This window comes from Ostrinia nubilalis, chromosome 30 (assembly GCF_963855985.1).
Source record: "Ostrinia nubilalis chromosome 30, ilOstNubi1.1, whole genome shotgun sequence".
NCBI classification, from domain to species: Eukaryota; Metazoa; Arthropoda; class Insecta; order Lepidoptera; family Crambidae; genus Ostrinia; species Ostrinia nubilalis.
The window spans coordinates 2749351-2776183 of NC_087117.1; the positions used below are offsets into that span (position 1 = coordinate 2749351).

The window sequence follows — 26833 nt, forward strand, 5'->3', positions numbered from 1 at the left end:
ATAGCCTTTATTGCACACATTGCAACGGTAAACCACTGGTTTCTCTCCGTGAACTTTCACCATATGTTTCTTCCGTAAAAAATAATCTGAAAACCGCTCTGTGCATTTAGAACATTTAACCTTTTTGAGCATTTTATGAACAAAATCAACGTGGTACCTCAATTTTTGCTGCGTTCTGAACACCTTTTTGCAACTGTCGCATGGAAAAGTCCCGTCTCTGTGTCGAGTATCCATATGTTTTTTCAATCGCATGGTGGTTATAAAACCTGCACCGCAGAAATTGCACACATAGTTTCTGTAGTGTGTGTTCATGTGTTTTTCTATCGAACCAAACGTCTCAAAGTTGAACGCACAGATTTGACATTCAAAGTAATTCTCGAGCACTTTGAACGGCACAACTCGATCCGTGACATTATGATAAAACTTATTCTTGTGTATTTCTATGAGATGCTCTTTGAATTCTTTAAGACTCGGTATCGTAATATCGCAGACAGTGCATTTTAAGTCTTGAACGTCTGCATATACAACTAAAGTTTCTGCAGTGTATAATTTCAGAGTTCTTAAAAGCGAAACTTTTGGATGCAGTTCGGTTTGGTGTCGCCTCAAGTGGTCAAATTCTTCAAATGACTCTCTGCAGTAGAAACAGGGGAAACCAGCGGAACGCATTTTGCTTCTGAAAAGTGTGGCGTTAGAGAATTGCAGTAAATTGTAGGTGTTCACGATTAGGGCTCTTTTGAGCCGTTCTTTAGGGTCTATGTGGAGTTGGGTCTGCTTGGGTGGCTTATCTGAGGACAAAATATGTTAATGTTATTTACCTTTATTTTCATAATTTTTAGGGTTCCGTAGTCCTGACAAGCAACTCTTATAGTTTCGTTATAATAAATAAATAAATCTTTGGACAATTTCACACAGCACCAGCTAGCCCCAAAGTAAGCAACTTAATGCTTGTATTATGGGTGCTAGCTTAACGGATATACTACTTATATACTTTTTTTTTTTTAATACATACATATTATACATAGTCACACCCAGACCCGTCACAGAAATTGAAATTCATCATTTCAATTTCTGCCCGGCCGGGAATCGAACCCGGGACCTCTCGGCATAGTAGTCCGTTCTGAACCAATACACCAAACGGCCGACAAATTATGTCCGTCTGTCTGTCCGTCCGAGGTTTTGTTTGGAAACTATTGGCACTAGAGAGCTGTATTTTTGTGGAGGTATGTATATTAATCACGCCGACAAAGCGGTAGAATAAAATTTTGAAAAAAAAATTTTTTTTGGGTAGCTCCCCTGCATGTAAAGTGGGAATGATTTTTTTTTCATCTTCTACCCCATCGTGTGGAGTATCGTTGGATAGGTCTTTTAAAATTGCTTATGGGTTTCTAAGACCAGGTTAAGATAGATCAGTTAGTTTAAGAGTAATAGTCGTTTTACTCATAAAATGTAGAATTTCATACCTAATAAAAATTTTCTTAAAAGAAAATACTAACTTCTGAAGTATATTGTAGTAACAAAGGACAACTACGGAACCCTACACTGCGCGTGGCACGACACGCACTTGGCCGGTTTTTATTTGTCACTAAGAGTAGGCGCACACCGTTGATTTTTAGTTGGCCGATAGTTGTGCTCGATTTTAAACTGTATGAAGAATCGGCCAAATCGAATCGACGTAGTGTGCGCACTCCCATACATGCCCATACTGATCAACTGCCCGACTAAACTATCGGCCGACGAAATATCAATGGTGTGCGCCTACTCTAAGAACTAGTGGCCAGATGGAAGGGATTCTTAGTAAAGGGGCTATTGAGTATACTAACTTGAATCAGAATCATTCCAGCTGATCTGCGTATCAGAGTTGCTATCATCGTTTAGTGTAATCGTCACTTCTTGCGTACATTCGTCACTCTCAGCATCCTGCTTGGTCTCAGTGAAGTTTCCAAAGTCGTTGACTTCAATTTTGAAGCCAACCGTTGTCTGTAACGTTTCCTTTGGTATGGGCACTGAAATCAAGTAATTAAATGAATAAATAAATAGGACCGTGCATTGTGGAAAACCTTGGGGGAGGCCTTTGTCCATTTGGTTGAAACAAACAAAATAAATAAAATTAAGTGAATAAATAACTTATTTGACTGTTTTCAATAGGCAAATAAGGTATTAGTATTAATTACTGATTTTATTTTCATTAGGAAACACTGGTTTAGCCTGTGCAGGGACAGGCAGCTGTGTTCAGCATTGTTGTTATGGCGACAGACTTAGATAAGATGGTGGTAGCTAGCTAGGCGGACTTAGAACAAGCCTTACCACCAACCAAACTAAACAGAAAAATTTGCCCCCACTGGGAATCGAATCCGGGACCTCTGCGTCTGAAGCAGGCGGCCTCAACGTGACCACGACCGCTCTGCCAAGAGCGTAACGAATTAGAAGAAGACGACAGAGGCGGTTATAGTCATGACTACTTTAAGAAAAATAAGAAAAAAATCTATTTCAAAATGTTTATCTTACTTTTCCTAAGGTTTAGGAAAAATTACTAGTTGAACTTTAAGAAAAATAAGAAAAAAATAATTAAGATGGTTTTTTATGTAGGTAATATGCACATCATGGAGCCGGCTTATCGTTGAATTTTGGGGCAGTATGTATACTCAGAAATATCATCAGCAAAAAAATCATCAACGCTTAATAATAAGTACAATTACCATTGACTAGAACCATCTGCTCGTTGTCGCATTTCTGTAGCTCCTCCATGAGTTGCTCCTCCGTCCGTAACACCAACGCCTTGAAGTCCCTCGCTGCCCGCAGCTGGGCCACGCAGTCTGAGCATATTAGTGTGCTTAGGTTGGTATGTGTTGATAGCTGAAGAATTTCAACAGGAAAGATTAGTTGGATTTAGGATCAAGTTGCCTTCTTCTTCTTTTTGTATCAATAACAAGCTTATCAAGCTTTCTGCCCGCGGCTTTGCGCGCTTGGACTACATTATCTACATATTTTACGGAACCCTATTTTTTTCCAAAATAAAATTTAGTCTATGTTACTCGTGGATAATGTAGCTTTCGAATGGTAAAAAAAAAATTAAAAACGGTCCAGTAGTTTTTGAGCCTATTCATTACAACCAAACAAACAAAGTTTTCCTCTTTATAATACTAGTGTAGATAGACAAATCTAGTTGCCTGAATTTGAGGATACTAGATATGTAGGGGGCTTAAGGGGTGTCGTCTCAAACACACCCAAATGATTTTGGGCGCCGGAGTTGCGAAATAATAATTTTAATTAATTTTTTAAGTTCGTTGATTACTTTTGCAAATGAGTGGACGGAACATAATTTAGCTACACTCCCCCTCGTTCTTTCCCCAAAATCGTGGACACAAATCTAATTAAAACCTTTCTTTATGTTTAATACCCAAACTATTTAACTATAAATGCTAAGCTGTTTTCAAATAAAGTTTCATCAAAATATGTTTAGTGGTTTTTAAGTACCTAACCTAAAGGCGTAATAAACATCCATCCTTAGATATAGCAAACTTATTATTTAGATTTAGTAGTAAAATTAAGAAAACTTACAAAAACATTGAAACAATCTAATAAAATATCCGCGTAGATTTCTTTAGAACCACTGCTTAGATAAGCTTTGGTGATGTTCCTGTGGTAGCCTTCTTCTAAACAACATCGGCAGTGGCCGTAACTAGACTCTGTATCAGTTGTATTATCGCGTTCCTGTAAAAAATCCATTTTTTGGAACTAGATAATCATTTTTGGTGAAAACAGCTGAAAATTTCTCTAATATTTTTGAGCGTGTCTCACAAAATGTGTCAAACCATGACAGCTAACTGAGCTAACTAAAGCACCAATCACGTATCACTTGGGCTTGGCTTACTTCAACGCGATTGGTTAAAATAAGTATCGCCATGTTGGCCCGTGGCTAGTGAAGTAACTTAGGCAAAATCATAATCGAAAAAAAAAAAGGAGAAAATATGTCATTTTGATGAGGTGTAGGTGGAAAAACAAAACGCTTTTCGAGGCAGAAAACAAAAATAATTCCTCTATGAAAAGGGGACGAAATATTTTTTTATCCGACTTCAAAAAAGGAGGAGGTTCTATGTCAAATTGTTAGTTACAGTAAAGTTATAACAGTTATCTTGGGTACCTATCTTTGAATTTCAGGCATTGTAGATTGTAGTGCATAAATTTTTTACTGCTGAAAGTTACCCTGATATTCATAATAAAATACCCAAGGTGACTGTAATATTAAGAAATATAAATTATACAATGAACATACATACCAAGATTATTTAACAAAATAATTTATTAGGCAACAATTAATGCAGTAATTTAATTTCACGTCAAACCATAATCTTTATGATGACTTCTAATGTGGCTTTTCAAGCTGCAATTTTGTATGAATGCTTGCCCACAGACAGGACACACGTACCTTCTGTCGTTTGTATGGATTCGCATGTGTTCCTTTAACGTTTTCTCTCTAGCATACGATTTTTTGCAAACAGAACATTCATGAATTCTTTTTCCGTTATGTTTTATCATGTGATGCCTTAATTCCACGTTAGTAAAGCATCTATAAGGGCATATTTCGCAGTATATATCCTTTTGCTGTATATGCGTTCGCATATGAATGGATAACGCGTAGGGACGTTCGAATGATTTTTCGCAAATGTTACACTTATATTCTAGAGGAGCTACTCCGTGTACCAGCACCATATGCTTATGTCGCCGGAAGTATTCATTGAATCTCTCAGGGCATCTATTACATTTATATTTCTTCACATTCTCGTGAACAGTTTCAACGTGAATCTTCCTCTTTTTCTGAGAAGGGAACTGCTTTTGGCAAACCTCACACGGGTACTGTTTGGTTCTACGCGAATGCATATGATAGCCGTGTATTCGTAATCTCTGTTTCGACACGAAACCAGAATCGCATTCTTCGCAAACGTAATTTCTGTAGTGAGTGTTCATATGCCGCTCTATAGCTCCAAATGTCTCGTAAAGATTACCGCAAAGTTGACACTGGAAACTGTTCTCTTTCACTTTGAAAGGAATAACTCTGTCCGACAATTCCAAATACATTTTCTTTCCGTGAACTTCTGTTAGGTGTTTCTTTAAATCGTTCAGACTTTGTATACTCTTACTACAAATTGTGCATTGTAGGTCAGATATATCAGCATAAACAACTACTCCATCAGGTCTGCCCACTCTGTACTTTTTTAAAACGCTTTGGCTGACATTCTCTTTGGTGTGATCTGATTTCTGATGTTTTTTAAGTTCTTCAAAATCTTCAAATAACTTTTCGCAGTAAAAGCACGGATAAGCTCTTTGGAATTTCGATTTAAAAGCTGTTACATTTGAAAATTCCAGTATTGCAGTTATATTCGTTGCATGAGTTAATCTTTCTATGGTGTATGGGTTTTTAAGTCTATCAATGTCCAGTTTGTCGTTTTCTTTATACTTGGTGGTCTGTATTCGCTTCTTTTTAGTAAAGGGTTCGTTTAGGTCGTCGTTAAGTTGGTCATTAGGTACCGTTTTTAAATTTCCTTTTAGTTTTTCTGTGTCTGTCTGTAGCAGTCGCTCTAAAGACTTTCCTGATATATGTTTACCTAAAACAAAAAGTATTGAGTAACAATAATACACTTTAGTTTGCAACACTAGCTGCTTCAGGTTTCAGGTAGTTAGATATTTATAGCTCTTGAGTCGTGATCCTTTTTTTTGATGTGCCAGGAGGCAAACGAGCAGACAGATCACCTGATGGTAAGTGATTACCGTCGCCTATAGACACCCGTAGTCCCTGGTTACTTTTATGTTTTTAATGATAATAAATCAATCAATTTAATTTAAAACAATCTGCTAGCATTTTTGTTACGTTTAGAACCATTCTCGTAATAGTTTCTTTTGCAATAAAAATACTGTCTAGCTACACTGTAAGTTTTAAAACTACCCACCTTGTACGGGCAAGCCATCGTACATTGCACTTACTTTTACGCTTACGTTTGCGTCCTACTTTTTGGGCGCGCGTTAGTTACTATTTTAAGTATTTTTCTTTATTATAACTCAGTACGTCAACAACCATCCCACGTAACACTACTACTCAAGAAAAGATTTGCCACGATAACTCTGTCAGTATTTCACTACAATATAAACTTTAAACTTTGGAGATCTTCTCTTCTTGACGTGCTCTTCAACTCGACTTCAACTAACTTCAACTCTACTTAGATAAATGTATGGCCCTACAAACCATACATTTAATGGTCCTTCGAGTTTAAATTCACCAGTGAAGTGTACAGTGTGTGATCAGTGATAAATCTGCGGTAGCGATTCGGTTGACTGGCCTTCCGGAAGAGGAAATCCCCAGATCAATTGAGAAGGCGCACATATCGCAGAGGAGTCCTATCACGTACTTACACTACCTCCTGGAACGAACCAACACCAAGCTTCATCTGCCACCGTCAACTACGTGCCAGATCACTAAGCTACGAACTACTTACGAAACTTCATCCAACTTCTACAACTACAATCAACTAACTACTTCAACAACATCATGCTGGAACTACAACAACAGTGTTTCAACAACATCAAAACTCTCTGCTCTAACTACAAGAAAGACAGCGAAAACCGAAAAAACCAAGAATACTTACTTAAACGACTGGAGTCTCTCGAGGCACAGTGGAGCGACTTCAGTGCACGACATAAAAAACTACTGGAAACGTTCGAAGACAAGAACATTAACTACTTTACCGAAAACATCTACGAAAATACGAAACAACTTTACGAAACTACTAGAACAAGCATGGAGAGCTTACTGAAAAAACTATCTGAGCCCAAGTCTCTGGAATTCGACCTATCAGGAATGCTGGAGGACAGTTCGGATGAAACTTCATCATCAAACTCACTGCTGGAAAAACAAATGTGTAACTTCAAGGCTCTTGATCGTGCTATGTCCAAAATTGACCTCAAAACAATCACCGAGAAGTGGGAGCTTCAAGACCATTTCTCTACAGGGTGTTAGGTAAATGGGTATATGAGCCGACACTAGCCCATGTTAACATAGGCATATAAATGGTATGGTGAAGTCAGAAATTTGATATCATCATTTTAATATTTTTAATTTTCATACAAAATAAATTTTATATAATACGATTTGTATGAGAAATAAAATAATTAAAATGAAGATATCAATTTTCTGACTTCACCATACCATTTATATGACCATGTTAACATGGGCTAGTGTCGGCTCATATACCCATTTACCAAACACCCTGTATACTAAAATCTAAGTGGCAAGACATTGACAAACTACATTGGGAATTAGAAGCTTAGTACAAGGGCTCCAACGACAAATACTACAACATATTTGTCGAAATGGAAGACAAGTATGACGACATCCGACGAGTTTTAAACTCAAGAATATGGTCGACTGTGCATTACGAAACATCAGCGCCGAAAATGGAAATACCTGAATTTTCTGGCAACTATACTCAATGGATTTCCTTTAAAGATCTTTTCATGGAAACCATTCACAACAATCCAATGATAAACAACGCTCAGAAGATGCAGCATCTCAAATCTAAACTGAGAGGCGAGGCAGAGCGCATAGTGCAGCATCTCAGTATCAGTGCCGACAACTACAACTCATGCTGGGAGATACTAACGCAACGCTATGGAAACCGACGCCTTCAGTTTACATCTTTCATCAACACCATGCTCAACTTGCCTACCATACAAAATCCTGATAGCTACAACTTGAAAAAGATGCACGACGTCATCACTGAATGTTTGAATGGAATCACAAACATTGGCATTGACACGACTACGTGGGACCCACTGATTGTCCACCTGATGTCACTAAAACTCGACAGAAGTACTTACTCGGAATACATGAAAGAACTACAAGACCACAGAGAATTGCAGCCCCTAAACGACTTTCTATACTTTCTCGAGTGCAAGTTCATGGCGTACGAGTCCATGAAAACACCAAAAAAGAAGCTTTTGTTACTCAAAATCAGAAGCATACTTTTACGAAGACTTCAACTTCAAACAGAAACATTCCTCCATCGTGGAATACCAGCGAGAGAAACTATTCATTCAAGAAATACAACAACGAACCTAAGAAAACTTATTACACTACTTATGGAAAGTGCCCTAACTGTAACGAGAATCACGTGTTGATGCAATGTCCAAAGTTCATCGACATGAACCCCACTCAACGCAATAACACTGTTGCAAAACTGCATTTGTGCGAAAACTGCTTACAGGCACGGCAACGACAAATGCAATTCTACAAAAACTTGCAAAGAATGCAACATGCGACACCACACTTTATTGCACAACTCTACAAAGAAATATTCACCAACAACTAAAACATCAAACGAAACTACCTCAAAACCACGACCTTCAACTTCTTCTCAACCATCTTCCAATCATCTATCGACGGAAGATGTGGAGATCTTACTGCCGACTGTACAGCTGCAAGTGATGTCTGCAAACGGCACTCAAATTAAACTTCGGGCTTTACTAGATCAAGGCTCGCAAGTGAACTTAATTACTGAAAGGGCGGCGCAACTGCTACGTCTGCCTAGGAAGCGACTGAACGCAACCGTAACAGGAGTAGGATCTGTTTCTGGAGACTGCAAAGGACGTCTAAATCTGTCTTGCAAGTCCATTTACTCCAGTTACGAGTTTGAGGTACAAGCCCTCGTAATGAAAAAGCTCACTAACAACTTGCCAAACTCCTCATTTGATCCAAATGAATGGCCACACTTAGAAAACTTGAAGCTCGCAGATCCAGACTTCCACATGTCGCGCCCTATTGACCTACTGCTAGGAGCCGACGTGTACTCCGACATCTTACTAGATGGAGTACTCAAAGGAAGTCAACAATCACCGATTGCACAACAAACACAATTGGGATGGATTCTGTGCGGCAAACTGAAAACTTTAAACTGTCACGTGACCCTCATCGATCGAACGAAATATCGAAATACTGGGAGAGCGAAGACATCGTCCAAGACGACAATGACCTGTCTAAGGATGACTTCTGTGAAAAACACTACTCAAACACCGTGCAACGTCACTCAAACGGGAAGTACATCGTTGAAATGCCACTTCTATCTAACTATGAAGAAAAAATGGGAAACTCAAGATCTATCGCTCTCTTACAATACTTACAACTGGAGAGACGATTTGAGAGAAACCATAAACTTGCTCAAATGTACCGAGACTTTATCAACGAGTACATTGAACTTGGTCACATGAAGCCGTCGTCATCGATACCTACATACTACCTACCGCAACATTACTTACCGCATCATGGCGTTTTACGTGAACAATCAACTACTACCAAACTGAGAGTCGTGTTCAACGCTTCTCAAAAAACTACAAGTGGCTTCAGTCTCAACCAACTACAAGAAAAGGGCCCAAATCTACAAAAAGATATTCAGGCCCTTATCTTAAAATGGAGGTATAGAAATAACTCAAGATCAACAACAACTACAAAAAATTATTTGGCGTGACTCACCAACTGAAAAGCTCCGAGAGTATGAACTGTGTACCGTGACTTATGGGATGAAATGTGCTCCGTGGCTTGCTATGAGAACTCTCAAACAACTTGCAATGGACGACGGTCACAAACACCCAGAAGCAGCACGCATACTTCAAGATGAGTTTTACGTGGACGACCTTGTCAGTGGTCACAACGTACTCGATGACGCAATCAAACTTCAACAATCGCTAATCGAACTTCTAAAACTGGGCGGCATGAACCTGAGAAAATGGTCAGCGAACGACCCCATTCTACTAAATAACTTAACTGAAGATCAAATTTCATCACGCAACAACTTCGACTTCAAACATGATGAATCACTGAAAACACTTGGCCTCGGCTGGAACCCCACTACTGACAAATTCTCTTTTAATTGGGAACTGGGAGACAACGTGAAAGCTGTTCTTACAAAGAGGACATTACTATCAGAAATATCAAAACTTTATGATCCCCTGGGATGGCTCTCACCTGTCACCATTACGGCAAAACTACTGTTCCAGAAAGTATGGACGGCCAAGTTAGGGTGGGACGAAGCTCTACCCTCCGACATTCAAGACGATTGGGCCAAACTTAGAAGTGAACTTCCGCTAGTCCAAGATGTCAAACTTGACAGATGGCTAGGGGGCCGGCAATCAAACATCGAACTACTTGGCTTCTCAGATGCAAGCGAGAAGGCTTATTCATGCGTCATCTACAGTTATGTCGCTAATCCTGACGGCCCTCCAACTATAAAATTACTCACTGCAAAGACTAGGGTTGCCCCTTTGACACAAAAAACAACACTGCCAAGAATGGAATTATGTGGTGCACTACTACTTTCACAACTTGTACAGAAAATAAAAAAAGCCTTTAAAGGACACACGATTAACGTCCGAGCATGGTGTGACTCTCAAGTTGTTCTCGCCTGGCTGCAAGGAGACGTATCCAGATGGGAGAGATACGTAGCCAACCGGGTCAACAAAATCAAGCAAGTTATTCCATCAACAAACTGGCAGTACATTAAGTCAGAACAAAATCCAGCAGATTGTGCTTCCGAGGACTGTACCCCAGCAAACTAATAAACTTTGAGCTGTGGTGGAAAGGTCCCGAGTTCCTTCAAAATGTTGAAACTGAAAAGTCCATGAAAAAGCTTACTTGTTTATACACTACAAATACTGAACTTAAAACCAAGAAGGTGGAAGCCCTGAAAACAAATCAAGAACATTTTATTGAAAACTTAATAAATAAATGCAGTTCATTGTCGCGTGTAACAAGAGTCACGGCGTGGATACTGCGCTTTATTACAAACGCGCGCCGTACGACAAAACTTGACACCAAACACTTGACTACTACAGAAATATCAGCTGCTAATGAGCAAATAATTAAATTCGTGCAACGTACAGAGTTCGATAACGAGTACAGACAACTGATGAAACAAGATGTTATTTCGAACAAAAGTTGCATGTTCAAACTTAACCCCTTCTTAGACGACAAAGGGATTATACGTGTCGGCGGCCGTATCAACAACTCCAACTTACCATTTGAGATGAAACATTCCGCCATCATCCCGCGGAATGGACGTTTTACTGGTCTACTTATCGATCAAACTCACTTTACAACACTTCACGGAGGTGCTCGATTGACGTTGGCTCATCTAAGACAACGCTACTGGATTGTTGGCGGAAATCGGGCAGTTAAAGCAAAATTACGTCATTGCATACGGTGTCATCGACACAAAACAACTGAAAGCCAACAGATTATGGCCGACCTACCACAACAACGTGTAACACCTTACCGGCCGTTCACGCACACCGGGGTCGACTTCACTGGTCACGTGGACGTCAAACTGAACAAGGGAAGAGGCGTTAAAACTTCAAAAGGATACATAGCTATCTTTGTTTGTATGGCAAGGCAACTAAAGCCGTACATATAGAGCTGGTATCAGATCTCAGTACTGAAACTTTCATTGCCGCCTTCCAAAGGATGTGTGCTCGACGTGGCACTCCAAAACATGTCTACTCGGACTGCGGCACCAACTTTGTCGGCGCATCTAAAGTATTGCGAAAGGAATCCGAACAATTCCATCTACAACTTTCTTCAGAGTTTTTTTGACCACATTGGACACCAGTAGGCCTAAGATGCGCGCCGCGATAAGCGGTTATCACGCCATTTTATCGATTTTGCCCATACATTTTGACGTCGATAAAAGTTATCACGGCGCGCATCTTAGGCCTACTGGAGGTAGATTGGCACTTCAACGCACCAGGCTGGCCTACAGCAGGAGGCCTCTGGGAGGCTGCTGTGAGATCCATGAAGTACCACCTACGGCGTGTACTCGGAGATCAGAAACTGACCTTCAAAGAGTTTCAAACTTTACTAGCACAGATCGAAGCGTGCATGAACTCCAGACCTCTGTGTCCACTAACTGAAGATCCTGAAGAATTTGAAAACTTTTTAACTCCGGGACACTTCCTCACCGGTGGCCCTGTGATGTCACTGCCGATCTCCGACCACAGTGACGACAATATCAACTTACGTCGGCGATGGCAACTTACTGAAAATATGCTACAACAATTTTGGAAAAATTAGTCTAACGAGTATTTAACGCAACTACAAGGACGAAGCAAATGGAACAAAGCATCTGAGAACATAAAAGAAGGTGATATCGTGCTGGTCAAGGACAACAACTTGCCCCCTGGAAAATGGGCCATGGCTCGTGTGCTTGAAACTCATCCCGGTTCTGACGGATACGTACGAGTGACTACTTTGAAAACTCAAACTGGCGTTATAAAGCGCCCCATCGTCAAACTGTCACCGCTCCCGTTGGAAACTGAAATTAACTCCAAACTACCAATATGCACATCTGAAGAGCCCCAGCAAGACGAAATCACACAAAAACAATCAACGAAAACTAAAAATAGCAAGACAAAAGGATTATCAGCCTTAACTACTGCACTATTAACAATGTTTATTGTTTTGACTGGATCATATGGCGAAGCGGCGTCAAGCGCTCTCTGTCGGCAAACTACAAATGATTCACGATGAGTGGACACAGCTTATGTATTACAATCTAACTAATTATTGGACTAAAGTTGACCAACTCAAAACTTACCTTCAAGGTTTAAGCGATCTGTGTGACAAAACGGATCCCAGATACTGCAAAACAACTTTAGATCAATTATCACACGAGATGGAACTTCTTGACTTTTACAACATGATTCTGCTAGCGCCGCATAAACACCTCTACGAACGGAAAAAACGAGGCTTGATCAACGGCATTGGCAGTATCGCTAACACCTTGTTTGGAGTTTTGGATCAACAATTCGCTGACAAGTACCAAAAAGACATTGAAACCTTACAAAACAATGAAAACTATTTACTTACTCTGGTAAAAAATCAAACTTCGATTGTTGAACTCGAAAACAAGGTGCTAAAGAAAACTGAAGACAACATAAATCGCCAAGTCTCCATGATGGAAGGCTACATGAACCAAACTGACCTGAAAACCTTGGGCTTACATAGATAAATTACATATTACAGGTAAATCTTACTTTAGATCTGGGGCTTGACACTGTATAATAAATACTTTCTATCTATTTACTTATGTATTTATCTATAAGCAAGCCTCTTTCACTCAGCTGATTGAAATTATAAAATAGGGGGAAGAAATAGGTATATTTATTCCCAAAAAGCATGAAGCATATAGTTGAGGACTGCACAGGACTGGTCGTTGCGGAAATTTCTTAGGAGAGGCCTTTGTCCAGCAGTAAGCAGTGAGTAGACGCATCTCTCACCAGATGCTGTGCATCGTCACATGCCGAATAATAGCAATGAATCACTAACCTTCACACATATTATATTTGCTGGACTCTTCTTCCGAACATTCCCCATTGCTCGTTATTTCTTCTTTTACAGATACTGTAATACTGAACTCCTGCTTTACTGTATCTTGATTTAGTATATCACCTGTAAATTTTAAGTCATATTTAAAAGACCACTTAACGGTTTTCAAGCATCTACAGTTTGGCTACAGTTTATTAGAGTAGGTGCAGATTTTATAGCTAGTAAATAATATTTATGTACAGACAGACAGTACATTTTAATTGCAATTTAGCATACATTTATTTCTAATACACTCGACGTCAAATAAATCGCACCTCCCGCGACAAGCATTTTCAAACGTATGCATCCCAACTTCCCACCAATATTGGTACCATTTAAAAGCCTAGTTCTTAATATTTGTGCCGAATCCGCTCCAGTCCAGGAGCTTGAAAACATCTTCCAGGGCGGTGGTAAACAGTTTCGGAGATATGACATCTCCCTGTCTCACCCCTCGCTGCAACTGGATAGGTTTTGAGTTCTGATCCTGGAGGCGGACCGACATTATGTTTTCGTACAAGCCTTCAGCGCTTCGATGTATCTATAGTCAATTTGGCACCGTCGGAGAGACTGTAGCACTGCCCAGGTCTCGATCGAGTCGAAGGCTTTTTCATAGTCCACAAACGCCAGACAAAGTGGCTGATTATACTCCTCGGTCTTCTGTATAATCTGCCGTAGCGTATGTATGTGGAAACCGGCTTGTTCGGGAGGCTGGAAGTCGTCGAGCCTGCGTGCGAGACGATTCGTGATGACTCTCGAAAACAGCTTGTAGACATGGCTCAGAAGTGAGATGGGTCTATAATTTTTCAACAAGGTTTTGTCGCCTTTTTTGAAGAAAAGTATCACCACACTTCTGTGCCATACCGTAGGCGTTTTTCCCTCAAGTATGACGGAATCGAACAGCCTCTGAAGAGCTCTTAGTACAGGCGTTCCGCCTGCTTTCAGAAGCTCAGCCGTGATTCCATCATCACCCGGTGGCCTTGTTGTTTTTCAGCTGTTTGAGAGCCATTCTAATCTCGTACAGGCTGACGTCCGGGATATCTTCGGTGTAGTGTCGGGTCAGTCTAGCTCTTGGGTCTTCCGCTAGATTTGTGACAGGTGTATGTACACTCGTGTATAATTGTCCGTAGAACTTCTCAACCTCTTCCAATAACTCAGGCCCCGACGAGATGTCTCTGCCATCCTCGGTCTTCAGCTTGGTCAGTTGACTTTGGCCAACAGACAGATCCCTAGCGAACACTTTAGAGCCTTTGTTACGCTCAATCGCCTCTTTAATACGATCTGTATTAAATTGGCGTAGATCGCGAGTCAAAGACTTGGAGATCTGTCTGTTAAGACGCCGATACTGAGCAGCATCTTCAGAGGACTGCAGAACCAAGTTTCGTCTCTCTTCCATAAGTTTATTGGTGAGGTCAGAGATCTTTTTGGTTCCTTTTTGACGACGGGTTTTAAAGAACTTAGACCCAGTCGTTTGGACAATTTCCACGAACCTGTCATTGTATTCGTCCACATTTTCGCAGTCTACTAGGCATTCGAAACGATTTTGCAACTCGAGCTGAAGCTTTCGGGGTTTTGGAGTTGGATGGGCGCTGGGCGGAGCGTAGACTTCATCAGTCGACGCCTCTCGAGCTTGGGTCTGATATTCAATGTGCCTCTTACCATTCGGTGATCGCTTCCTGTTTTGACCGAGTTGATCACAGAGACATCATTGAATATATGCTTCTTCGTCGACAAGATGAAGTCGATCTCATTTTTTGTAGCGCCATTGGGATGCAGCCATGTCCACTTTCGCTGTTTTGACTTCCTGAAGAAGGAATCATCCTGGATTACATACATACCTAATAAAAAACCCTTAGATTAATCTAAGAAAAAACCCTACACTGCACATGGCACGACACGCACTTGGCCGGTTTTTATTTGTCACTAAGAACTAGTGGCCAGATGGAAGGGATTCTTAGTAAAGGGGCTATTGAGTATACTAACTTGAATCAGAATCATTCCAGCTGATCTGCGTATCAGAGTTGCTATCATCGTTTAGTGTAATCGTCACCTCTTGCGCACATTCGTCACTCTCAGCATCCTGCTTGGTCTCAGTGAAGTTTCTCAAGTCGTTGACTTCAATTTTGAAGCCTACCGTTGTCTCTAACGTTTCCTTTGGTATGGGCACTGAAATCAGCAATTAAATAAATAAATAAAATGTTTATTGAATAAAAGTTCTATGTTTTTGGAGTAAGAGAATTGAAATTTAAAATGTATGCTCTCTAGATGTTATGGAGGTGTACTGATAATGTATCTTTAGAAATCAACCCCCTAAGGGGGTAAAAGGGGCGTCAGAAGTTAGTATGTTTTTGAAGTAAGAGACTTGAAATTTAAAATTAAGATTTTTTACGTAGATAAAGAAGTCATGACAATGTGCACCCTATGGCGCCAGCTTATCGTTGAATTTTGGGACAGTATGTATAATCAGAAATATCATCAGCAAAAAAATCATCAACGCCTAATAATAAGTATAATTACCATTGACGAGAACCATCTGCTCGTTGTCACATTTCTGTAGCTCCTCCATAAGTTGCTCCTCCGTCCGAAACACCAACGCCTTGAAGTCCCTCGCTGCCCGCAGCTGGGCCACACAGTCTGAGCATATTAGCGTGCTTAGGTTGGTGTGTGTTGATAGCTGAAGAATTTCAACAGGAAAGATTAGACTTGGATTTGGGATCAAGTTGGTTTCTTCTATGTATAATAAGTATGTATTTCCAGAAAGAAATAATATTTAAGTATGTTTATATCCGTTGTCTAGTACCCATAGCTTAGTATGGGACTAGAAGCGCAGTGTAAATGTCCAAGGATATTTATTTATTATTTTCTTCTTTTTGTATCAATAACAAACCTAGTTGCCTGAATTTGAGGATACTAGATATGTAGGGGGCTTAAAGGGTGTCATCTAAAACACCCCCAAATGATTTTCGCGAAATAATAATTTTAATTAACTTTTTAAGTTCGTTGATTCCTTTTGCCAATGAGTGAATGGAACGTAATTTAGCTACACTCCCCTTCTTTCCTCCCCCAAAATCGTGGACACAAGTCTAATTAAAACCCTTCCTTATGTTACTTTTAAATTCTACATATAAAACGGCGCATATACCCAAACTAATTAAGTAAATGCTAAGCTGTTTTCAAATAAAGTTTTATCAAAATCTTTTTAGTGATTTTTAAGTGTAAAGGAATAATAAACATTCATCCTGGGACCCTTGGGAACCTTGCAATTTTTTTCGTTTATATACTTACAAGATATAAAGAGATTTTAGTAACATAAAAAATTTGAAAACTTACAAAAACATTGAAACAATCCAACAAAATATCAGCGTAGATTTCTTTAGAACCACTGCTTAGATAAGCTTTGGTGATGTTCCTGTGGTAGCCTTCTTCTAAACAACATCGGCAGTGGCCGTAACTAGACTCTGTATCAGTTGTATTATCGCGTTCCTGTAAAAAATCCATTTTTTGGAACTAGAAAATCATTTTTGGTGAAAGAAAACAGCTGAAAATTTCTCTAATATTTTTGAGCGTGTCTCACAAAATGCAACAAAATGTGTCAATCAGTGGGTAGACACTTCTCATACAAAAACTAGTCTCTATATGTAGCAATTGATATACAACCTTATCTCTTAAGTAATAAAGTGCATTTTGGATTGATTTCACTATAGCAGGGGAACCCGCGGATCAATACCACCATACTAAAAATAATTGTTAGTGTCCTTATGTTGGTAGTATTGTTAGTTTGACAAATGAAAAAAAATGTCTGTCAATTGAGTTTGAGTTTTAAACCGGCGAATTGATTCGTGTGAAGTTATTTTCTCAGATTTGGTGCAATATTACTGTAAATAAACTTTTCTGTCGTTTACGTTGAGTTGATTAAGTTCCTCCGTATCGGGCGTGATAAAGTTTGCTGTTCAGTGTTATGTTTTTTGTGAGATAGAGACTCTTTTAAATAAGCTGTGTTTCAACTTCTACAGAAGTTTAAACTCTTATTTACTTTTCTGTTTAATGGGTATGTTATCTACTTACTTGAAATATTAGATCTATTACAAATCTATTTTTCATTAAAAACAACCCTATGTGATGAAAATGTAAATGTACTTTCAAAACTGGTAAATGCATGAACCAGGGCATTGACACTGGTTGGAGAGAAATTATAGGCTTTTGTTTAATTAATACCTATTTCATTTTAGGCTTCTACTGATAATGGAGAGTAGAAACAACAAGAAGTGCGTTATTTGTAATAAGAGGCGAAGTCGTGGTGGATCACCCTTACTTTTGAGTAGGTTTCCTCTGGATTCTGACCGGTAAGTTTCTAATAACACTCATTTTATTACAAGATAATTTTACTGATTGTGTAAACTTAAAGGCTGGGATTAATATTTTTAATCATACAGTAAATAACCATAACCAATTTTTAATTTCAGTATTTTGTTTCGTACTCTGTAAATGAATTGCATAACAATACTAAAAGAAATTAGTTGATGAATAAATTTCAGTTTGTTATTCTTTTTCTTTTCTAATAGGTATTTCTTATTTCAGTTGTCGAATGTGGGTTAAAAATGCTGGCATAGAAGACTTAGCATATGTACCTATTGAAAAGTTACACCAACTGAAGTTTGTTTGTGGTGGGCACTTCACTCCTGAATCCTTCAATGCCAAAGGAACTCGGCTGAAGAACTCAGCTATTCCAACACTGGAATTGAGCAATCCCATCTTGCCAGATGAAGTTTTGACAGAGTTTCCTCTTCATGTAAAAGACTCCAATAAAGAAAACCTCAAGACAGGTATGATGATGACTTCAATTATTTTTTTTAAATTTAATTTACTATCTATCAATTTTTCTGAATTATTTAGATGTCTTAATTAATTTTCTTTGGTTTCCAAAACAAACCAACCGAATGCAATTTAACAAGGTTCTTTCTTTGTAACCACAAACATGTGTTGTATGCTTATCAATAAATAATATATAATTTCAATTATTAATTATATCTATACTTTGTTACAGTTCTTTATGATCATTCATATTGCATTCCAAAGAAGTCAAATCCAGTTGAACGAGGTATGTTTATCTAAAATTATACTAATAATATAAAAAGGAAATATTTAATTGTTTGTTTGTATTTGATCAGCTCCGTAACTCGAAGCCAAGATAGCCTAAAGTGCGGGTTAGAACCCCACAGCTTGAATATTGTAGTAAACCCACTCGTAACACAATTTAGCTTAGAATGTGTGTTGAGTTAGAGGGACTTTAGTAATTTGTGTAATACAAATTCTTCAAAAAAAGTACCAGACCAATTTGAAAAATTTTAGGCAATCTACATTAATTAGCCAGGTCAGCTAGTTTAATAATATTTATAAGCTAGTAATTTTTAATGTGAGCAAGACATGTACTAGACTGATTGTACCCTAAAGTTGGGTAAGAACATGACATTTTATTACCCAATTCACATTTCATTATCTGCTTTCAGTTCCCCTTACAACTACAACCAAACAACTAAATTCAACATGTTTGGGAGCTGTGGATATACCAGATTCTGGTATTTCTGCGAAAACAACTTTTGAACCTCTTCCTTCTACTTCCAATGCACCAGAACATATGACCTATAAACCCATTACTCATGGTAAGTGTACAAACTAATTATTTACCTTCTAAAATATGCCTTCCCTCAAACTAAAGAATGCCACCCTGGATGCGTTCTGCAGTCTGCAGTCAGGTCAAAATGAACTTATATGTACAACATTCTAGGTTTCTGTACATTTTATATTAATGCGATTTGACCGTGTGGATACGAACAAAGAACGCAAAGCACACGTGACTGATTGCCTTATCACGACCACTTACAGATTGTCTTGACATACCCGCAGACCGCATCCAGAATGCAGAACATTAAAACCTCTAAATGCCTTTAATTTAATATTATGTCATTGTTATTGAAGGTGGGCCCACGCTTCATATTTTATGAGAAGAGCTATCATTATCCTGTCTTTGCATTTTTTAAAAACTTGATAATGATTGATTGATTTGGAAATAATATGTTTCATAAAACAACAAAATAAATTTTAAACTTATTTGCATATTTATAATATTTCAGATGATAAAAACATTTGCCATCAAGATGCACAGGCAGAAATATTAGTCCACAGTTATAAAAGACCTAAGAAAAACATTGAAATGAAAGGTAAGATAAAACATACCTAATTTAAAAAACTAAGTAAAATTGCTGATTAATTCACCAATATTCAATTCAATATTTTGCTTTAATGTTGCTTTTTTTACTAATGGAAATGTTTTTATTACAGACACTTCATCAACATTTACAATTAAAGAGAAGAGGCTTTGGCGACAGTTACAAAATGCAAAAAAAACAATAAGGAATATAGCGAAGTCAAGAGTGAATTTAGACAAGTTAGATTCGGAAGTGCTGACATCGTTAGTAAAGGATGTAGTGCAGAATAACAAAAAAAAGTCACAAGGAAAAAGGTGGACTTTAGCCAACAAAATATATGCTTTGGCTATATTTAAACGGTCCCCTAAAGCATACCGCTATATGCAAAAGCTGTTTACGCTACCAAGCACTAAAACGCTCCAAAGGATTTTAAAAAATATACCAATGGAGCCTGGTATAAATAAAAATATAATTGATATGTTAGAGGCAAAAGCATCAAGTATGCCAAAGGAAAATAAATATTGCTCGTTAATATTTGACGAGATGGCGTTAAAGAAACGGATAATTTATAACGAAATTGCTGATAAAGTGGATGGCTACGTGGATTATGGAGAGGGCGAGAACATGGGACGAGAAAAGAAAATTGCAGACCATGCGTTAGTGTTTATGATACAGGGTGCTAAACATAAATACAAACAATATATTGCGCACTATTTTGTGGAAGGCACAATATCAACAGCAAAACTGGCAAAAATTATATCGGACATCATCAAAAAATTAAAAGAAATCGGATTTATGGTTCTAACAACAGTTTGTGATCAGGGATCTACAAATATAGGAGCTCTTAACATGTTAAAAAGAAACTGTGGACAAGGCATAGATAGCAACTTTTTCTCTGTAAATAATGACAAAATTTTTATAATCTATGACATCCCTCACTTGTTCAAATCATTACGAAACAATTTCTTTAAAAGTGGAAATATGTCTTTCGATGGAAAAATTGCACAATGGAGGCATTTGGTAGTTGCAGAAGAACACAACAGAAATTTTTTAAATTTTAAAAAACTGAATAGTACCATTGTAAATCCAACATTCAAAACTAAGATGAGGGTGAAGTATGCTGCGCATGCTCTGAGTAATACCGTGGCAGCTATTTTAAAAATGATGGCATGGAAAGAAGTTTCTGATTGCAATGATACAGCATTTGTGATTGAACAGTTAGATAAACTATTTGATTGTACAAATGGTCCATCATCTTTAAATGACGTAAAGAAAGGGATCCGGGAAAATGTTTCCACATCAAGTAATCACATTGAGTCTTGGACCTTTTATACTGATAAGTTAAAAACCATAAAATTTATAACAGCAGAAAACACGATACTAAAAAATGTTAAATGCGTAAAGGGATATCAAATATCTATCAAATCCTTAAACGATATTTGGGAAAAGTTAAAGAATGAAGGGTTTAAATATATGAACCTTAGACAGTTTAACCAAGACTCTCTGGAAAACTTATTTGGAATCATTAGGCAACACAGTGTAACCAATAGAAATCCCACTATCACGCACTTTACTGCAGCGCTTAAAACAAGCATGGTTACTGGGCTGAAAGTGCCTCATAGCAGAAGTGCTAATTGTGAAGCAGACAACAATAAACATATGCTGGAATATAAAGACATTTTAAAAACTAATTTAAAAACAACAGAAATAAAAATTAATGTTCAAGATTCCACAGACACTGAATTTTATCCTGTGTTGTCTATCCCGGACCCTGAAAACTTAGAACAGCCCATTGAAAATTTGTGTAGCCTTGAAAACCAACCAGTAGTATATGTAAGCGGGTATTTAGCTGCCAAACTATTACAGAACAGTTCTTGTTTAATTTGTGAAGAGTGTTTGAGCGTGAAAACTCCTGTTGACAATGATTTGTATGCATATATATCTCTTCGCGAATGGTGGCATGATAAAAAAAGTCTCGTTTATCCAACAATTCAATTATGTACCACCGTAAATGCAGCTAAACAATTTTATCATGACCATATTGCCGACCAGATATATATGGAAAATGTTGGAAAATTCATTTTCTTAATGTTGAGTACAAATTGTAATTTTAGTTGGTTTAAATGTCAACAACATAATAAAGAAATTTATGATAAGATGTTTAAAATATTAAGTTACCTTTTTCTAAGAAAAAGTTGTAAAATCATTAATGACAGCTTCATAAAAAGTGAAAACAATTTTGCTGACAAAAGTAAAAAAGCACAGCAACAAAGCATTGAAAAGTAATCTTGAGGCTGAGGTTCGATCAGCTGATAAGAAATAAATAAAAATCCTATTTTTTCTTAGAAAAAGTTGTGAAAATAAAAGTTTACAAAATTATCATTTCTGTACTTTGTTATAATTTTCAATAATTCCTCATGCCTACAACTGCTATGTCATGTTCAATACTTATTGTAATATACCTATTTTATTTTGAAATAAATAATTTACGTTACAAAACTTCGTTTTACTTACACATAGTATAAAATAAAAATAGTAATCATTAAAATATTGAAGGTTCCTAAACTAGATATCGATATGCAATTACAACCCTAGCAAAGTATCGATAATCGATAAGTTATTACGAACGTCACTAATACTGTCAGAAAATAAGGCATTATGTTGGTAGCTCCGCCTGTAGTTTGTGCGGTTGGTAAAGATTTGCGGGTCGTTCTCTAAAATGCATATGTGTGCGTGAGCTCAAAAAATATCTATGGAGTGCCGTCTCTTACTCTTTTATGCTCTTTGGTGTCAATCCATGACAGCTAACCAAAGCACCACCAAAGAGCATAAAAGAGTAAGAGACAGTGGGTAGACACTTCTCATACAAAAACTAGTCTCTATATGTAGCAATTGATATACAACCTTATCCCTTAAGCAATAAAGTGCATTTTGGATTGATTTTACTATAGCAGGGGAACCCGCGGATCAATACCACCATACTAAAAATAATTGTTAGTGTCCTTATGTTGGTAGTATTGTTAGTTTGACAAATGAAAAAAAATGTCTGTCAATTGAGTTTGAGTTTTTAACCGGCGAATTGATTCGTGTGAAGTTATTTTCTCAGATTTGGTGCAATATTACTGTAAATAAACTTTTCTGTCGTTTACGTTGAGTTGATTAAGTTCCTCCGTATCGGGCGTGATAAAGTTTGCTGTTCAGTGTTATGTTTTTTGTGAGATAGAGACTCTTTTAAATAAGCTGTGTTTCAACTTCTACAGAAGTTTAAACTCTTATTTACTTTTCTGTTTAATGGGTATGTTATCTACTTACTTGAAATATTACATCTATTACAAATCTATTTTTCATTAAAAACAACCCTATGTGATGAAAATGTAAATGTACTTTCAAAACTGGTAAATGCATGAACCAGGGCATTGACACTGGTTGGAGAGAAATTATAGGCTTTGTTTAATTAATACCTATTTCATTTTAGGCTTCTACTGATAATGGAGAGTAGAAACAACAAGAAGTGCGTTATTTGTAATAAGAGGCGAAGTCGTGGTGGATCACCCTTACTTTTGAGTAGGTTTCCTCTGGATTCTGACCGGTGAGTTTCTAATAACACTCATTTATTACAAGATAATTTTACTGATTGTGTAAACTTAAAGGCTGGGATTAATATTTTTAATCATACAGTAAATAACCATAACCAATTTTTAATTTCAGTATTTTGTTTCGTACTCTGCAAATGAATTGCATAACAATACTAAAAGAAATTAGTTGATGAATAAATTTCAGTTTGTTATTCTTTTTCTTTTCTAATAGGTATTTCTTATTTCAGTTGTCGAATGTGGGTTAAAAATGCTGGCTTAGAAGACTTAGCATATGTACCTATTGAAAAGTTACACCAACTGAAGTTTGTTTGTGGTGGGCACTTCACTCCTGAATCCTTCAATGCCAAAGGAACTCGGCTGAAGAACTCAGCTATTCCAACACTGGAATTGAGCAATCCCATCTTGCCAGATGAAGTTTTGACAGAGTTTCCTCTTCATGTAAAAGACTCCAATAAAGAAAACCTCAAGACAGGTATGATGATGACTTCAATTATTTTTTTTAAATTTAATTTACTATCTATCAATTTTTCTGAATTATTTAGATGTCTTAATTAATTTTCTTTGGTTTCCAAAACAAACCAACCGAATGCAATTTAACAAGGTTCTTTCTTTGTAACCACAAACATGTGTTGTATGCTTATCAATAAATAATATATAATTTCAATTATTAATTATATCTATACTTTGTTACAGTTCTTTATGATCATTCATATTGCATTCCAAAGAAGTCAAATCCAGTTGAACGAGGTATGTTTATCTAAAATTATACTAATAATATAAAAAGGAAATATTTAATTGTTTGTTTGTATTTGATCGGCTCCGTAACTCGAGCCAAGATAGCCTAAAGTGCGGGTTAGAACCCCACAGCTTGAATATTGTAGTAAACCCACTCGTAACACAATTTAGCTTAGAATGTGTGTTGAGTTAGAGGGACTTTAGTAATTTGTGTAATACAAATTCTTCAAAAAAAGTACCGGACCAATTTGAAAAATTTTAGGCAATCTACATTAATTAGCCAGGTCAGCTAGTTTAATAATATTTATAAGCTAGTAATTTTTAATGTGAGCAAGACATGTACTAGACTGATTGTACCCTAAAGTTGGGTAAGAACATGACATTTTATTACCCAATTCACATTTCATTATCTGCTTTCAGTTCCCCTTACAACTACAACCAAACAACTAAATTCAACATGTTTGGGAGCTGTGGATATACCAGATTCTGGTATTTCTGCGAAAACAACTTTTGAACCTCTTCCTTCTACTTCCAATGCACCAGAACATATGACCTATAAACCCATTACTCATGGTAAGTGTACAAACTAATTATTTACCTTCTAAAATATGCCTTCCCTCAAACTAAAGAATGCCACCCTGGATGCGTTCTGCAGTCTGCAGTCAGGTCAAAATGAACTTATATGTACAACATTCTAGGTTTCTGTACATTTTATATTAATGCGATTTGACCGTGCGGATACGAACAAAGAACGCAAAGCACACGTGACTGATTGCCTTATCACGACCACTTACAGATTGTCTTGACATACCCGCAGACCGCATCCAGAATGCAGAACATTAAAACCTCTAAATGCCTTTAATTTAATATTATGTCATTGTTATTGAAGGTGGGCCCACGCTTCATATTTTATGAGAAGAGCTATCATTATCCTGTCTTTGCATTTTTTTAAAACTTGATAATGATTGATTGATTTGGAAATAATATGTTTCATAAAACAACAAAATAAATTTTAAACTAATTTGCATATTTATAATATTTCAGATGATAAAAACATTTGCCATCAAGATGCACAGGCAGAAATATTAGTCCACAGTTATAAAAGACCTAAGAAAAACATTGAAATGAAAGGTAAGATAAAACATACCTAATTTAAAAAACTAAGTAAAATTGCTGATTAATAAACCAATATTCAATTCAATTTGCTTTAATGTTGTTTTTTTTACTAATGGAAATGTTTTTATTACAGACACTTCATCAACATTTACAATTAAAGAGAAGAGGCTTTGGCGACAGTTACAAAATGCAAAAAAAAACAATAAGGAATATAGCGAAGGTAGTTGCAGAAGAACACAACAGAAATTTTTTAAATATTAAAAAACTGAATAGTACCATTGTAAATCCAACATTCAAAACTAAGATGAGGGTGAAGTATGCTGCGCATGCTCTGAGTAATACCGTGGCAGCTATTTTAAAAATGATGGCATGGAAAGAAGTTTCTGATTGCAATGATACAGCATTTGTGATTGAACAGTTAGATAAACTATTTGATTGTACAAATGGTCCATCATCTTTAAATGACGTAAAGAAAGGGATCCGGGAAAATGTTTCCACATCAAGTAATCACATTGAGTCTTGGACCTTTTATACTGATAAGTTAAAAACCATAAAATTTATAACAGCAGAAAACACGATACTAAAAAATGTTAAATGCGTAAAGGGATATCAAATATCTATCAAATCCTTAAACGATATTTGGGAAAAGTTAAAGAATGAAGGGTTTAAATATATGAACCTTAGACAGTTTAACCAAGACTCTCTGGAAAACTTATTTGGAATCATTAGGCAACACAGTGTAACCAATAGAAATCCCACTATCACGCACTTTACTGCAGCGCTTAAAACAAGCATGGTTACTGGGCTGAAAGTGCCTCATAGCAGAAGTGCTAATTGTGAAGCAGACAACAATAAACATATGCTGGAATATAAAGACATTTTAAAAACTAATTTAAAAACAACAGAAATAAAAATTAATGTTCAAGATTCCACAGACACTGAATTTTATCCTGTGTTGTCTATCCCGGACCCTGAAAACTTAGAACAGCCCATTGAAAATTTGTGTAGCCTTGAAAACCAACCAGTAGTATATGTAAGCGGGTATTTAGCTGCCAAACTATTACAGAACAGTTCTTGTTTAATTTGTGAAGAGTGTTTGAGCGTGAAAACTCCTGTTGACAATGATTTGTATGCATATATATCTCTTCGCGAATGGTGGCATGATAAAAAAAGTCTCGTTTATCCAACAATTCAATTATGTACCACCGTAAATGCAGCTAAACAATTTTATCATGACCATATTGCCGACCAGATATATATGGAAAATGTTGGAAAATTCATTTTCTTAATGTTGAGTACAAATTGTAATTTTAGTTGGTTTAAATGTCAACAACATAATAAAGAAATTTATGATAAGATGTTTAAAATATTAAGTTACCTTTTTCTAAGAAAAAGTTGTAAAATCATTAATGACAGCTTCATAAAAAGTGAAAACAATTTTGCTGACAAAAGTAAAAAAGCACAGCAACAAAGCATTGAAAAGTAATCTTGAGGCTGAGGTTCGATCAGCTGATAAGAAATAAATAAAAATCCTATTTTTTCTTAGAAAAAGTTGTGAAAATAAAAGTTTACAAAATTATCATTTCTGTACTTTGTTATAATTTTCAATAATTCCTCATGCCTACAACTGCTATGTCATGTTCAATACTTATTGTAATATACCTATTTTATTTCGAAATAAATAATTTACGTTACAAAACTTCGTTTTACTTACACATAGTATAAAATAAAAATAGTAATCATTAAAATATTGAAGGTTCCTATACTAGATATCGATATGC

The 26833-nt window shown here is 36.9% G+C and overlaps 2 protein-coding genes across 2 annotated transcripts; one reads left to right on the forward strand and one right to left on the reverse strand.

The window, feature by feature from the left end:
- Window positions 1–942: 942 nt before the first annotated feature.
- On the forward strand, window positions 943–26709 carry LOC135086227 (THAP domain-containing protein 5-like). Its single transcript, XM_063981054.1, has 7 exons — window positions 943–1114; window positions 22449–23194; window positions 23429–23673; window positions 23895–23948; window positions 24357–24509; window positions 24981–25067; window positions 25186–26709. Exons 2-7 carry the CDS (start codon window positions 23094–23096, stop codon window positions 25311–25313), a joined length of 768 nt encoding a protein of 255 aa, XP_063837124.1. The 5' UTR covers window positions 943–1114; window positions 22449–23093; the 3' UTR covers window positions 25314–26709.
- On the reverse strand, window positions 1821–15919 carry LOC135085912 (zinc finger protein 25-like). The gene is made up of 7 exons (XM_063980695.1): window positions 15895–15919; window positions 15383–15565; window positions 13364–13486; window positions 4278–5603; window positions 3559–3711; window positions 2697–2853; window positions 1821–2003 (listed from the first exon to the last, which is right to left on the reverse strand). Exons 1-4 carry the CDS (start codon window positions 15917–15919, stop codon window positions 4333–4335), a joined length of 1602 nt encoding a protein of 533 aa, XP_063836765.1. The 3' UTR covers window positions 1821–2003; window positions 2697–2853; window positions 3559–3711; window positions 4278–4332.
- Window positions 26710–26833: the final 124 nt, after the last annotated feature.

Excerpts from the sequence above, each read along its gene's own strand:
- LOC135085912 (XM_063980695.1), bottom strand. The coding sequence starts at position 15,919 with ATGGTAATTATACTTATTATTAGGC. Across the intron at positions 15,566-15,894 it reads AATTATACTTATTATTAGGC|TGCCCATACCAAAGGAAACG; the intron begins GTTGATGATTTT and ends TGCTGATTTCAG. Across the intron at positions 13,487-15,382 it reads CTGGAATGATTCTGATTCAA|GTGATATACTAAATCAAGAT; the intron begins GTTAGTATACTC and ends TAAAATTTACAG.
- LOC135086227 (XM_063981054.1), top strand. The coding sequence starts at position 23,094 with ATGGAGAGTAGAAACAACAAGAAGTGCGTTATTTGTAATAAGAGGCGA. Across the intron at positions 23,195-23,428 it reads TTTCCTCTGGATTCTGACCG|TTGTCGAATGTGGGTTAAAA; the intron begins GTGAGTTTCTAA and ends TTCTTATTTCAG. Across the intron at positions 23,949-24,356 it reads GTCAAATCCAGTTGAACGAG|TTCCCCTTACAACTACAACC; the intron begins GTATGTTTATCT and ends ATCTGCTTTCAG.